General features: G+C 48.4%; 1 protein-coding gene across 9 annotated transcripts in view; it reads left to right on the forward strand.

The window, feature by feature from the left end:
* The window catches only part of CARD9 (caspase recruitment domain family member 9), a 173,761-nt gene that overhangs the window by 26,868 nt on the left and 131,565 nt on the right, over nt 1-15,328 (forward strand). For 7 of the 9 annotated variants that reach the window (XM_073640130.1, XM_073640127.1, XM_073640131.1 and 4 more), the window contains 4 exons: nt 4,896-4,937; nt 6,809-6,851; nt 7,569-7,633; nt 13,852-13,991. In XM_073640130.1, coding sequence (XP_073496231.1) covers nt 4,896-4,937; nt 6,809-6,851; nt 7,569-7,633; nt 13,852-13,991 — 290 coding nt within the window. Of the gene's footprint in view, nt 1-4,895; nt 4,938-6,808; nt 6,852-7,568; nt 7,634-9,016; nt 9,094-9,176; nt 10,468-13,851; nt 13,992-15,328 lie in introns of those variants that run through there. The other 2 variants (XM_073640133.1, XM_073640136.1) reach the window with 2 other exon arrangements.

Genomic DNA, 15,328 nt, shown 5'->3' on the forward strand with positions numbered 1-15,328 from the left:
TATTCCTAGTATATCATTATGTTTAGTACTTTGAGTGCCCAGGAATGTTGTGCTGCGGGTGTTACTTGGTTCATTACCCATCGTAATAAATACATATCCACTGCTTATATAATATGTTCTTCCAAGCAAGGCCGGACATACCGCCGGTGAAACCAGTGCAGCTGCACAAGGACCCAGACAGCTAATGAACGTTCCTTGTTCATCATTGACCCTGGTGGCAACATGAACTCTTGCAGGAGAGGCAGGGACTGTTCGAGCATCATTCGCAGACAGAGGGTGGGTGCTCCCCGCTGCTGGACCCTGCAGATGATGCTCAAACAGGCCCCTCACCTCTCCTGTGATTCTGTTGTCTTGTGCAGAGGAGCAATGCTCTGCAGGTAGTCACTAGGATGAGCCTCGCACAGCATGTGATTCCCTGTGTGCCATGGACACCAGTCTGTGAAATGTGCACCTGTGGGGAGTGAGGGTATTGGGACAGGCAGGAGCTGTTGGAAGGGCAAGAGAAATACTGCTGAAGTGGGACATGAGCCATAGCCCCTATAGGGGGAGAGCGCCCTATATATACAGCCTTATAAAACCATGTACTGTGGTTGTAGGCACAGTGACCTTTGTATCGTATCCCCTGTCAGCCAATCACAGACTCCGCTTTATAAGCACATCTGTGATTGGATGGCACTGGATGAAGAACATGTGTCTGCCGTGCCCTGGAGTCACAGCGCGGAGCGGCCAGAAGATGACGGCGGACAAGTCTGAAGGAAGGAGGACAAGTGCAGCCTCTTATGGAATATTTGAAAGAATTTTGTTTTCCAAAATAAAAATTAATTTATGTAAATTAAATGATTAAAGTGAACCTGATAGTGAACCATAATGTCTCAGACACCGGCTGTATGATCTCCACCATGTTTGACACTAAAACACTGCAGAGTTTCAGAGAGAAACATACATTTAATAGCCGCACCGGAGACTGGTAGGACAGGCGGGTCCCCGTGCATCGGGCGGCAGTTTTCAGTGGTCAGGTTCACTTTAATATGTTGGAAGTCGTCATCACCTGAGGGAAGTGCAGGCACATGGCCACAAATTGTGTGTATAGTAAATGAGCCAACAGCTGCCTGATAGTGACATGCCCTCGCCCGGGCGTTACCAGGCTGTGCATGCTGCAATCTTACCCCCAAAGACTGTCCGTCTGTATGAAGAATTGCCCACGTTCCCTGGAACACCGGTTATTATTGGGTTAACACGCTGTCCGCTGAGCACGCGCATCACCCTGATTGAACATACAATAGTTTTAATGAGCCCTACCTGTTACAACCCTTATCCTGCACCATACTCAGCAGATGCAGCCAGCACTACACAGCCGGCATCTGCCTGTCACAGCAGTGAAAGGAGCTAACTCTGATTACTCTTGTTTAACCATTTAAACGCCACTGTCACTGACAGCAGCATTCATATGATGCATTACCAAGTGCACTCATGCATCTGCTCCTATCAGTTCCCTGGACTGAGATCGCTGCTTGAAAAAAGGCTGTGCTGAATATACACACACTGCTTAAAAAAATAAAGTGAACACTTAAACAACAGAATATAACTCCAAGTAAATCAAACTTCTGTGAAATCAAACTGTCCACTTAGGAAGCAACACTAATTGACAATCAATTTCACATGCTGTTGTGCAAATGGAATAGACAATAGAAGGAAATTATTGGCAATTATCAAGACACCCTCAATAAAGGAGTGTTTCTGCTGGTGGGGACCACAGACCACATCTCAGTACCAATGCTTTCTGGCTGATGTTTTGGTCACTTTTGAATGTTGGTTGTGCTTTCACACTTGTGGTAGCATGAGACGGACTCTACAACCCACAGAAGTTGCTCAGGTAGTGCAGCTCATCCAGGATGGCACATCAATGCGAACTGTGGCAAGAAGGTTTGCTGTGTCTGTCAGCATAGTGTCCAGAGGCTGGAGGCGCTACCAGGAGACAGGCCAGTGCACCAGGAGATGTGGAGGGGGCCGTAGGAGGGCAACAACCCAGCAGCAGGACCGCTACCTCCGCCTTTGTGCAAGAAAAAACAGGAGGAGCACTGCCAGAGCCCTGCAAAATGACCTCCAGCAGGCCACAAATGTGCATGTGTCTGCACAAATGGTTAGAAACCGACTCCATGAGGGTGGTATGAGGGCCCGACGTCCACAGATGGGGGTTGTGCTCACAGCCTAACACCGTGCAGGACGCTTGGCATTTGCCACAGAACACCAGGATTGGCAAAGTCGCCACTGGCGCCCTGTGCTCTTCACAGATGAAAGCAGGTTCACACTGAGCACATGTGACAGACGTGACAGAGTCTGGAGACGCCGTGGAGAGCGATCTGCTGCCTGCAACATCCTTCAGCATGACCGGTTTGGCAGTAGGTCAGTAATGGTGTGGGGTGGCATTTCTATGGAGGGCCGCACAGCCCTCCATGTGCTCGCCAGAGGTAGCCTGACTGCCATTAGGTACCGAGATGAGATCCTCAGACCCCTTGTGAGACCATATGCTGGTGCAGTTGGCCCTGGGTTCCTCCTAATGCAGGACAATGCCAGACCTCATGTGGCTGGAGTGTGTCAGCAGTTCCTGCAAGATGAAGGCATTGAAGCTATGGACTGGCCCTCCCGTTCCCCAGACCTGAATTCGATTGAGCACATCTGGGACATCATGTCTCGCTCCATCCACCAACGTCACGTTGCACCACAGACTGTCCAGGAGTTGGCGGATGCTTTACTCCAGGTCTAGGAGGAGATCCCACAGGAGACCATCCGAAACCTCATCAGGAGCATGCCCAGGCGTTGTAGGGAGGTAATACAGGCACGTGGAGGCCACACACAATACTCAGCCTCATCAGGAGCATGCCCAGGCGTTGTAGGGAGGTCATACAGGCACGTGGAGGCCACACACAATACTCAGCCTCATCAGGAGCATGCCCAGGCGTTGTAGGGAGGTCATACAGGCACGTGGAGGCCACACACAATACTGAGACTCATTTTGACTTGTTTTAAGGACATTACATCAAAGTTGGATCAGCCTGTACTGTGTTTTTCCACTTTAATTTTGGGGGTGACTCCAAATCCAGGCCTCCATTGGTTAATAAATGTGATTTCCATTGATGATTTTTGTGTGATTTTGTTGTCAGCACATTCAACTTTGTACAGAACAAAGTATTCAATGAGAATATTTCATTCATTCAGATCTAGGATGTGTTATTTGAGTGTTCCCTTTATTTTTTTGAGCAGTGTAGAATACGGTGATATGGAAAAAGATGATCGCAGGTTCAAATCCTTTAAGGGGAAACATTTAAAAAATATATAAAAATTCAAAAAAACAATTTTTTTTCCCCATTAAAAATAATAATAAAAAAGGCATATTTGGTCTTTTCGCATCTATAAAAATCGAATCTGTTGAAATAAAAAAAAAAATTACTTGAATGGATAACATCATGCAGAGAAAAAAAATAAAAGGGAACCAATCAAATAATCATATCCAACGCAGAATGGTATCAATAAAAACTCCAGCTCACTACACAAAAAACAAGCCATCAAACATCAGTAAAGCAAATCTTTTACGGCTCTCAGAATACGGTGGCACAAACCAATTTTTTTTTTTTTTTTACAACTTTCCAATTTTTTTACCAGTTAAAGTATAGCTGCCATTTGTATTAATATCATTATTTTTTTGAATATATGACGAGCAGGATAAATGTCTTGTGACCGGTGGGGATAAAGTTATGATAGCAGTGTTCTAAACTAGTAATAAAAAAGTACATGGTGTGTTTAGATAACTTTATTGTGGGGGGGGGGGCAGACAGAATTCTTGCACAAGGGCCCCCTGAAGTCTGTCTCCACCCCTGTGTCCGAGCATTAGGATGCTAATGGGCTAAGCTGTAAGGTTTATTAGCAAGATCTTCTTGCTGACTGTTTCCAGGTAATTACAGATTTGTAAAACTGGAAAATAAGGTAATGGATACGTTACTCTACAGACACTTGATGTCTGAATACCGGTATATTTATGATATATAAGGTGATTCAGGGCATTAGCGTTTTATTGTCCGGTGCGATGCTTGTTTTCCTCTATGATGTTAAATATTTTTGCAAAGAGATGAATAAATGACTTTTTCCATATGTAGCACTACACATTCTTTTCTTCCGTAAAGGCAATTTCTCTTGGTCCCATCTCTCAATAAAAAAAATTATATGCTCAGACCAAAAATATTAAGGGGAGACCGTCACTAAGTTTGGAGGCCGTAACCCATCAGCATGCCCTTATGTAGTTAGGGTTCAGATTTTCCAATCATGTCCATGTCAAAAATGGCAGTTTCGACATGACATAAGTTCAGTTTCTGCTTACTGAAAAGTTTTGATATGGGCCCGTTTGAAAAGCTAAATCTCCGCTACATACCGACACGCTGGTGGGTTACTGGTCGCAGGTAGGGGACCTACGCAGGTAAAATCTGCTTAAAGTACCGGCCTTGGGGATGAGCGGAGATCTCCATGACCATTTCGGTTGCGGATTTTCCCTCCTTTCAATGGCGCAGCGCTAAAATCCATCACAAAATCCACATGTCGGACAGGCAGATTTTGCTGTGGAGCAGAGAAATGCATCCTGTACAGCCCCGGCCATACATATATTCTATGGGTAATGACGGGAGACGCTGCCATACCCTGGAGTCTAATAGTAATAATAGGTCTATACTGTATACAGTCCTATGTACTAATACTTATGTCTGCACGGTCTACAAGCTCCAGAATCCTCCAGGCCTTATGTCTGTGTGCACACACCTGGATGACGCTGCTTTTATTAGATGCATTCCGGTGTACAGACAATCATGGCTGCAGACGAGAAATAACTTGTCTCTTTCTGTCCCCTCCAGTCCTCTGATGCAGATGAACTTTCCTCGCGCAGTTCCCAGGAAGTAAGTGAACCACGGAGAGCATGTATAATGGAGGGTAGGCGGTGGTACAACGTGCTTTTAAAAACCCCCTGGGGATTAGATCTCCCTTCTTACAGTCTCTCCAACCAATTAATATATCCGCAATATATGCTCTACGACTGTGAGCTAATGGCGACATATATATGTACACCCCCAGCTTATTCACGTTAGATATTTAAAGAGTAACCGCCGTTCTCATTGTTATTTCATTGATCAACAGCAAACATGAAAATAAGCAATTTTGTAATATATCTTATCAGAGGAATCTGATTTTTCACTTTCAATTCAGTGGTAAAATTTGTATTCAGTGAAGAGAGATGATCACATTACTCAGACAGGAGATGACATTTGGTGCTTATAAAGTTCTATGCAGAGGGGAGGAGCTAGGGAAATGCACGGACATTCTATGGAGAGGGGAGGAGCTAGAGGCAGACACAGACATTCTATGGAGAGGGGAGGAGCTAGAGGAATAAATGCACATTCTATGGAGAGGGGAGGAGCTAGAGGAATACACGGACATTCTATGGAGAGGGGAGGAGCTAGAGGCAGACACGGACATTCTATGGAGAGGGAGGAGCTAGAGGAATAAATGCACATTCTATGGAGAGGGAGGAGCTAGAGGAATACACGGACATTCTATGGAGAGGGAGGAGCTAGAGGAATACACGGACATTCTATGGAGAGGGAGGAGCTAGAGGAATACACGGACATTCTATGGAGATGGAGTAGCTAGAGGAATACACGGACATTCTATGAAGGGGGAGGAGCTACAGGATACCACGGACATTCTATGGAGAGGGAGGAGCTAGAGGAATAAATGCACATTCTATGGAGAGGGAGGAGCTAGAGGAATACACGGACATTCTATGGAGAGGGAGGAGCTAGAGGAATACACGGACATTCTATGGAGAGGGAGGAGCTAGAGGAATACACTGACATTCTATGGAGAGGGAGGAGCTAGAGGAATACACGGACATTCTATGGAGAGGGAGGAGCTAGAGGAATACACGGACATTCTATGGAGAGGGAGGAGCTAGAGGAATACACGGACATTCTATGGAGAGGGAGGAGCTAGAGGAATACACTGACATTCTATGGAGAGGGAGGAGCTAGAGGAATACACGGACATTCTATGAAGGGGGAGGAGCTACAGGAATCCACGGACATTCTATGGAGGGGGAGGAGCTAGATTCCGACACAGACATCCCACTGCAATATTAGATGAGTCCCCTGCAGAGATCGCCCCCGTGCAGAACGGGCAGGTAAATAGCATCTGCCAGCCTGTTAATTCTTCTCCCCATGCACAAAACTAATAAAAGTCCTAAATTACCCCTTAATGAGATGTTTTCATGCTTAGAACCGGGGGCTGTGAAATATAAATACATCCCCTTTTGTGATCACAGGAATGTGGAGATCCGGCATTGTTACCTATTTGGCCACTGCTCAGTAACCGCAGGAAAAATAATTTATTACGGCCTTAATGAAAATTATGCACTGGGAAATTATTTAAAAAATAACATGTGGAGCCAAAAAGGCTGCAGGCCATATAATAGCAGATGAAGGATATGACGACTGTGATATATTTACTAAAGGATCTGGTGTCAGAAATCCGAGGCTGGCATTAGAGTTCTGCTGCAGGGTGTGAGGACACCGGGTTATTCCTTGTAGGAAGACATTTGTTATACGACACCATCTTTGTAATAAAGTCTGTGTGCTGATTGGTGCATAGATGTGAGATCCTGGTAAGACGACCCGCTTGGTGGCGTCCATATTCCTTCTTGGGATAGGCGGTGTCTTAGGATGGCCCTGTAACAGAGACAGTGAAATCACTAATGTTCTTCTTTGTCTTTAAGATTAAAGTTTTCCAAGATGAGCAGCCCTCACCGACCGATCATAGTAAGTACTGACGTCATATTGGATGAGTTATGGACCCGGTAAAAAAAAAAAAAAAAGACTCCACATTTTAGCGGAATATGTTTTTTATAAGGGCTGTTCTGGATAAAGCCAGAGCTCACAAACCAGCGAAGTTAGACCGCTCGTTACGGCTGGCAGTTCGGCCATGACAAGGCTGGCTGCTGTCAGGGCATGCTTGGGGTTGTAGTTTTGCAATAGCTGACGAGCCGCAGGTTGGAGATCACCAATCTATACTATTGAGATATTAGCGCTTTTTTGAGATTTTGCTTGGGATGGACTTAAAGGGGTTTTCTCAGCTTCTATCTTCTGAAGCGCACCGCTTCCATGCCGCCCGGCTTCCTACTTGGCTCCTGAAAATTTGACAGTGTGCTGTGTCCAACGCAGCAAGTCTCCGCAGCTTCTTGGCAGCGCTCGAAAATGAGCGCACTTACCTAGGAAACCGACTACCTCTGAAAGACTGCAGAGGTGGCCGATTTATCTAGGGAACAAGCAGTTCATAATAGAATTGAGAACAGAGAGGAACTTTAATGACCAGTAAATTGCAGTATTACAATGCTGCAATTCTACCCATTTAACAAGATGAGACAACCCCTTTAAAATATTTGGAATGTTCACAATAATTGCCCCCATCGTCACTCTGGCCCCTGCTATGTGTCATTACGTTGTCTGTATCATGTATTATCTCTTGTTGTCACGTAGAAGATCCCCCCGGACACAGCCACAACGAGGAAGACCATGATGAATTGTCACCGACACAAGATGAGGTACGTCCTGATTTATAGGTATCTACTTTTTTGGGAGCCAATTCCATCAGGAGTGTATAGAAGGCTCAAACACTGTGTGCACAGAGCCATAGACACTTAAGCCTCCGGGATAATCACAGACCAAGAGATTCTGTAAGAAAGGAACATGGACACTTGGGTGATCTAGATCAATGTTACTGATAGTCTAGAGGAAGGGATTGCTGGGATTAGAAAAGGGGCTTGGTGACAATTGGGGAATCTTGATTACTAGCGTTCTGTTACATTGGGAATCTAGAGAAAAATGTTATTCACATGTAGGGAATCTAAAACAAATGCATCACGGATCCTGGAGACTCGAGAACAGTGGCACAATGGTGTGAAACAATGACATTCTGCTACACGCAGAGTCTAGAGCAATGGTGGTCTGATACATCAGGAATATAGAACAATAGTATGCCGATACATTAACAGTCTAGAAGCATAATGAAACATAAAGGGGTCGATTTATCAAAACTTGTGTTTTCTGCTCCTTTGGTGATGGAGTCAGCTGGAGTCATATTCATTGAGGGATATGTGTCAGAGACAGGTCTGTCCTCCGATCGTGGACTGCAGTACATTTCTATCTTAATTTATGCCACTTCTGTGTGTTTTTTACATTTGTCCACTTAGCTCTGTCCATTTCCCAAAAAATTACTGGAACTGGTGTAAAAACACCAAAAGTCGCACAATTTTTGCATAGCAACATTGCAACATTTCACATTATTTACTCCAGATTTCTGACTCGAACTGTTTGGTGAATCAGCCCTTACGAATTGGCTAAAATGGCCCTTATAGAATCTAGAACAATGGTGGGCGGATGTATAAAGAATCTAGAATAATGGTGTGTTGATATATTAACAGTTGAACCATAATAGTGCTTTGATATATGCAAACTCTAGAACAAAGATCTTTGGTGAATAAAGTATTTAGAACCACAGTATTATAATACATGAATAATCTAGAACAGTAAAGTGTCTCTGATGCATAGAGAATCTAGAACACCGTTGGCTGGAGACTTTCAGATTCTAGAACAGTAACTCCATGGCTGTTGGGGAGCATAGACCCCGTAGCATTATAACCCTGCTCGGAGCTCCTGACTTCCATTGTTCTAGAATCGAAGCCTCGTTGACCTGCAGCTGCTCCTCTAAGCAGGGAGTAATGCTGATGAAGATGTTCTGGCTAGAGTTTCCACCATGACAATAACCACCCAGATTGGGGCTATTTCTTCTGCTGTTACATTTAGGGAACACTGAGATCTTCTTTATAGATTTTTGGGCTTTGATAGGAAAACCTTGATATTGGATGTATCTCCTTAGTCATACAATATTCAGACATGTTCCTATAACACCCTCCCATCCTGTCCAGGCACATGGTCTTTTGAATGGAGAATTGGCACTCAAAACCAAAACAAAAGTGTATACCAGCTCAGATCGAAGCCGCAGGTAACGTATAGCACCCTCCCCGTCCGCTGTATATTAGTCACCCTGACACGGTGATATAGCAGCCGTTCATTTTTATCTTTCAGACAAGGTGCCCTGAGGATAAAGAAATCACACCCAGAAGTAGAAGACTACACCTCAGGAAGTGAGACCGACGGTACGCCATAGCACCCGCTCCTCCCTTAGTAAATAGCAAGATGCTTGGATGATGGACAATGGTGTCAGAACTGTTTGGAGGCTGCCACATCTCATTTTTCTCCTGACTTGTGTCACTAGGAAAGGTGGCAGGACTAGGTTAACGCATGGACCAATTCTGGAAGCCTTCAACCCAACCACTGCCATCATCTCCTCAGAGAGAAGCCTACACATTGTTCCGACACCTCATTGTGATTCACTGACAGACTGACACCCTGAACGGTCATGAGAACCAAGGGCACGGCTGCCATCATTGCCCGCTATCCTGTTCACATCTGTTTAGGAGCATAGCAATGTTATGACGTGTGCTTTCTTTGTGACAGTGGCAGCCGTTCTGTACAGGACCCGGACACCGATGTACTGGTCGTATAAAGTGTTTCATATTTTTATACTCTATTTTTATAGTAAAACTAATCTGTACTACAGAGAATAAAGCGTTCCTGATGCAGCCGTGTTCTGGAGCTTCACTCGACAAATGGGAAAAATAAATTGCACGAAGAAGGGAGGCAAAGCTCATTTTATAGTAGGGATATCGCATTGTGCAATAAAGGAACACTCCGGGTAAAGCACGTCTAAGGGGCTAAGGTGAAGGGACAGAGACTGCTTACTGTCAGGGGCCCAGTTTGCAGTAGAAGCAGACCTAAGGTCTGACTAGTCAGCAGAGCCGCATGAGTTGGGTGTCCACAAAATGAGTGGAGACGGAGATCTGGAGTAGAGGAAGGAAAAGCGATAGAAGGAGAGGGGGAGGAACTGGAGACGGGTCCTGAGACAGAACGCCTAGCTGTACAGCCCCGAGTTCATAACTCAGAGCAGAAACGTGCCAGGACGGAACAGAGAACATGAGATGAAGAGAATGGCCCTGGCAAGGAGTTCCAAGGCGTCAGTCAGCTGAGAAGCCAAGTACTGGCCATATTGGCAAACTAGTTCCTTTAAGAGGAAGAGGGAATGCAGAACCGTGAGTTGAGAATAGGACCCCCACTTACTGATCTGTAGTATCGTGCTGGGGTGTGATGAAGGAAACGGGACTACTGGAGGCAGAAACGAGTACATTTGGAAGAAGTAAATAAACTGAGTGTGAAGATGCTCCGTGTTGTAAATTAAATATTGGTGAAGTTATACACCTGCTATCTATTGTACCTAGTTCCCATCAAATAGATGTGTAATAAAAGACTTTATTTTGGACTGGTGATCTCCCTGATTGAACTTTCCGACATCAGGTCCTGGCAAGCCAAAGTCAGTGGTAGTTTGCGGCCTGCAAGGGCGTAACGTCCCCATAGACAAAGTCCACACACCCAGCCAGGACCCCCATCTGCAATTAGCGTGCCGAGGAGTGAAAGACGAGTACCTAGCCCATGGCTACCGCTTCGCGCCACGTTACAGAAGCACCAGACGAGGGCTCGAGAGAAACCTGTCTAGAGGTCATCTTCACCAAACAACCCGCTTATATATATGTATGTCCTCCTATATTGGACCTGCAAAGTGCAGGATTGTTAATAGTCTGTGGACATAAAGGGGTACTCCACAACTTGTATAGGTGATAAGTGTTTGATTGGTGGAGGACCCTACTAAGCTCCAGCGTGGCAGAGCGACCCGACCAGGAGGAGTTTATAGGGCAGCCGAGGTCGCACATGCTCCTATACAGCCCTGGACAAATAGAGGAACCGGTCCAGTAATTATCACATCTCAGTTTTCTTAGCGGAGGGTGGAGCATTACCTGATGTATCTCTGCCATATACCATGGTGCGGTGCACTGTTACATACCACAGTCACTGACTCCAGTTGTAGATCCGGGGCTATACGGCCACTTTGGCCAGGACACAGGTCAAGTAGCAAAAAATGGCTGCATGATGCAACATAATACAAGTGAATGGGGTCACAGGGCGACTGGGAAAAAATCCAAGTGGGCTCACATTTTGTGACTTGCTTATCCCAGACCCTTTCAGCCATAAAGAGACGTTCACCTGCATTACACTGCGATATTTGGCCGAGCAACCGATGTAGTCTCAACCATAAGAAGCCTTACCCCGGGGGATGGGGGACCCCCGCTGTGACCTCTTTAAGGCCTGTCATTTATTAAAAATTACATGGACATTGTAATACCTCCCGGTTATCATACGGCAACAAAAACACACGTGATCGCATCTGAATTAAAAGACAATTCCATATAGAAGTAGTCGTGTATCATCACACTGCCATAGCATAATTAGAGTTGTAGTACACACACAGCAAGGGGCAAATTTACTGTATCCGCACAGTTATAGCTTAGTTTATATATAGAACATTGTTATATTACACACAGAGACAGAGCAAGTCTCTACAGCAGAAACATGGTACTGTCCAGCCAGGGAGGGGTTAAGAGCAAAACTTCTGTGCCCTCAACAAAGATGGCGGATTTATACTTCCGCCCGCAGAGCGGCAACATCCCGTCATGTGCTGATAACAGTGCTCGGGACATGCTGACAGCCGGGAGTTGGAGGCTGGTGGTCTGCAGCGGGGCTTTAGCTGCCCGTGTCGGGAGGGGGCTGGGGAAGACATTCCTGGGGGCGCACACAGAGAAGTGTCTCCACCGCCCGCTGTTACCTGTGCCCGAGCACCACCAGGCTGCAACATGGAGAAGTCTCTGTACCCAGGGAGCTGCCCCCGGCGCCCAGTGTGTGGGGAAGGTCCAGACCTCCCATTACCAGCTCTTCTACACCTGCAAGGTAGGGAAGAGCGCCCCCTGCAGAATGGTGCCTGACAGAGCGTGCCACCGCAAAATAACACCAGACTAAGAGCCTAGTGGGTGGCGCTCCCTGCAGAAGAGTGCAGGAAGGAGAGAGCGCCCCCCAAAGTAATAACAGAATACTCCCCCCACAGGACAGTGCCGGCTAGACGTCGCCCCCCACTCCCCCACAGGACGGTGCCGGCTAGACGTCGCCCCCCACTCCTCCACAGGACGGTGCCGGCTAGACGTCGCCCCCCCCCCCCACACTCCCCCACAGGACAGTGTTGGCTAGACGTGGGCCCCCATAGGACAGTGCCGGCTAGACGTGGGCCCCCCACTCCCCCACAGGACAGTGCCGGCTAGACGTGGCCCCCCACAGGACGGTGCCGGCTAGACGTGGCCCCCCCACTCCCCCACAGGACAGTGCCGGCTAGACGTCGCCCCCCCCCCCCCCACTCCCCCACAGGACAGTGTTGGCTAGACGTGGGCCCCCCACTCCCCCACAGGACACTGCCGGCTAGACGTGGCCCCCCACAGGACGGTGCCGGCTAGACGTGGCCCCCCCACTCCCCCACAGGACAGTGTTGGCTAGACGTGGGCCCCCCACTCCCCCACAGGACACTGCCGGCTAGACGTGGCCCCCCACAGGACGGTGCCGGCTAGACGTGGCCCCCCCACTCCCCCACAGGACGGTGCCGGCTAGACGTGCCCCCCCCACTCCCCCACAGGACGGTGCCGGCTAGACGTGCCCCCCCCACTCCCCCACAGGACGGTGCCGGCTAGACGTGGCCCCCCACAGGACGGTGCCGGCTAGACGTGGCCCCCCCCACTCCCCCACAGGACGGTGCCGGCTAGACGTGGCCCCCCCCACTCCCCCACAGGACGGTGCCGGCTAGACGTGGCCCCCCCCACTCCCCCACAGGACGGTGCCGGCTAGACGTGGCCCCCCCCCACTCCCCCACAGGACGGTGCCGGCTAGACGTGGCCCCCCCCCACTCCCCCACAGGACGGTGCCGGCTAGACGTGGCCCCCCCCCACTCCCCCACAGGACGGTGCCGGCTAGACGTGGCCCCCCCCACTCCCCCACAGGACGGTGCCGGCTAGACGTGGCCCCCCCCCACTCCCCCACAGGACGGTGCCGGCTAGACGTGGCCCCCCCCCACTCCCCCACAGGACGGTGTCGGCTAGACGTGGCCCCCCCACAGGACGGTGCCGGCTAGACGTCGCCCCCCCACTCCCCCACAGGACGGTGCCGGCTAGACGTCGCCCCCCCACTCCCCCACAGGACGGGCCGGCTAGACGTCGCCCCCCCCCCACTCCCCCACAGGACAGTGTTGGCTAGACGTCGCTCCCCCACAGGACAGTGCCGGCTAGACGTCGCCCCACCCCACAGGACAGTGTTGGCTAGACGTGGCCCCCCACTCCCCCACAGGACAGTGTTGGCTAGACGTGGCCCCCCACTCCCCCACAGGACAGTGCCGGCTAGACGTGGCCCCCCACTCCCCCACAGGACAGTGCCGGCTAGACGTGGCCCCCCACCCCCCCACAGGATGGTGCCGGCTAGACGTGCCCCCCCCCCCCTCCCCCACAGGACGGTGCCGGCTAGACTTCGCCCCCCCCCCCACAGGACGGTGACGGCTAGACTTCGCCCCCCCCCCCCCCCCCAGGACGGTGCCGGTTAGACATCGCCCCCACTCCCCCAAAGGACGGTGCCGGCTAGACGTTGCCCCTCCCTGTCCCCACACACACAGGACGGTGGCGGATAAATGTCGCCCCCCCCCCCCCACACACACAGGACGGTGCCTAATGGACAGTGCAACCCTTGCAATATGGATCTTGTCTATTTTATTATTTTTATTCAGGTTTGTTCAACGAGATCCATGAAAAAGATTTCGAAGTCGGCGTATCAGAGCGGTGTGGTAATTGTGAGGTGTCCCGGCTGCCAGAACCACCACATCATCGCCGATAATCTGGGCTGGTTCTCTGATCTGGACGGGAAGAGGTAAGGTGTGCTGTACAGCTGTACCCCTATTACTACACACAGAGGGTTCCCACCCAGGGTACTAGTCATGTTGCCCCCTGTTATAGGGGTTTTCCACTTTTAGAAATGCGCACCCCAACCCTTCAGGAAGTAGTTAGAAAATAGAGTACTCTCCCCTTGCCGGGTCGAGTGCCGGTTCTCCACCACTACTCCATACTCCAGTCTAAGTTTTTGCTGCAGCGGTGATGTCACATTGTCAGCTCACTTCACCGCTGCAGACAGTTACTAACCTCAGCAGCTTGTGCAGTCAAACGCAAATCCATGGAGTTCAGTGATTGGCTGCAGCGGTGATGTGAGCTGTCGACATATCATCGCCGCAGCCAAGTTAATTGAGACTAGAGCTGTGGTGGAAAGTTGATGCCGACCCGGGGTGGATGGGGATCCACTTTTTTAAAAGTGGAAAACCCCTTTTTTAAAGTCTTATTTCCATGTCAGTGTATTATTTGTGCTGTGATAATGCGCTGAATATACCACAAAGGCCCTGTAAGTGGTGACCCCAAGAAGAAGAGGGGTCCTGCCACCCTAATAAGCTGAATCACGGCAGTATCTCTCCCCATAGGATTAAATGTACAGGTGTCTGTGATTGTATACAGCCCCCTCCACGGAAGTCTTTGAGAGTAATGGACGGACAGAACATTGCTGGAGGCCCCTGTCGTTGTCCTCTTGCTCCTTTGAGCTTAGTCACAGGCTTGGATTCATAGGAGTCTGTGATTTTATTTTTTTTATGACATACTGCAAAACTGGAATTGCAGTATATAGAACAACTGATCAAACTATTGCAAGGTCAAGTCTCCTAAAATAAATAAACTAAAAAAATAAATCAAAAAGTTTATTTAAAAATATATAAAAGTTTAAATCTACCCCTTTTCCCTATTCGAAAATAAAGTAATAATTTAAAACATGACATTTTCTCACAATTTCACACTTGGATTTTTTTTCCTGTTTTTTTCAGTACATTATATGATTTAATAAATGATGTCATTCAAAGCTACAAATTGTCCTGCATAATAACAAACCTCATACCACTGTGCCTAAGGAAAAATTAGTTACAGTTCTTGGAAGGAGGAGAGATGTGTTACTATGTGCATTTGCAGACACTATGGATATTTTCCATAGACAACAGCACCACCTAGAGGATAAAATGTGAAATGACTGTACTGCTACTTCTATGTAAAGCAGGGGTGCACAGCCCACTGTAGTCTGAGGGTCACAATAAAACCTAATTTACATATACATGTGCATATTGGGCCCCTTATTATGTACGTTATATCGGGAGGTTTCTTACGGTGTGATGTGCG

This window comes from Phyllobates terribilis, unplaced genomic scaffold (genome assembly GCF_046119375.1).
Source record: "Phyllobates terribilis strain yellow unplaced genomic scaffold, ASM4611937v1 Scaffold_7__3_contigs__length_470593459, whole genome shotgun sequence".
NCBI classification, from domain to species: domain Eukaryota; kingdom Metazoa; phylum Chordata; class Amphibia; order Anura; family Dendrobatidae; genus Phyllobates; species Phyllobates terribilis.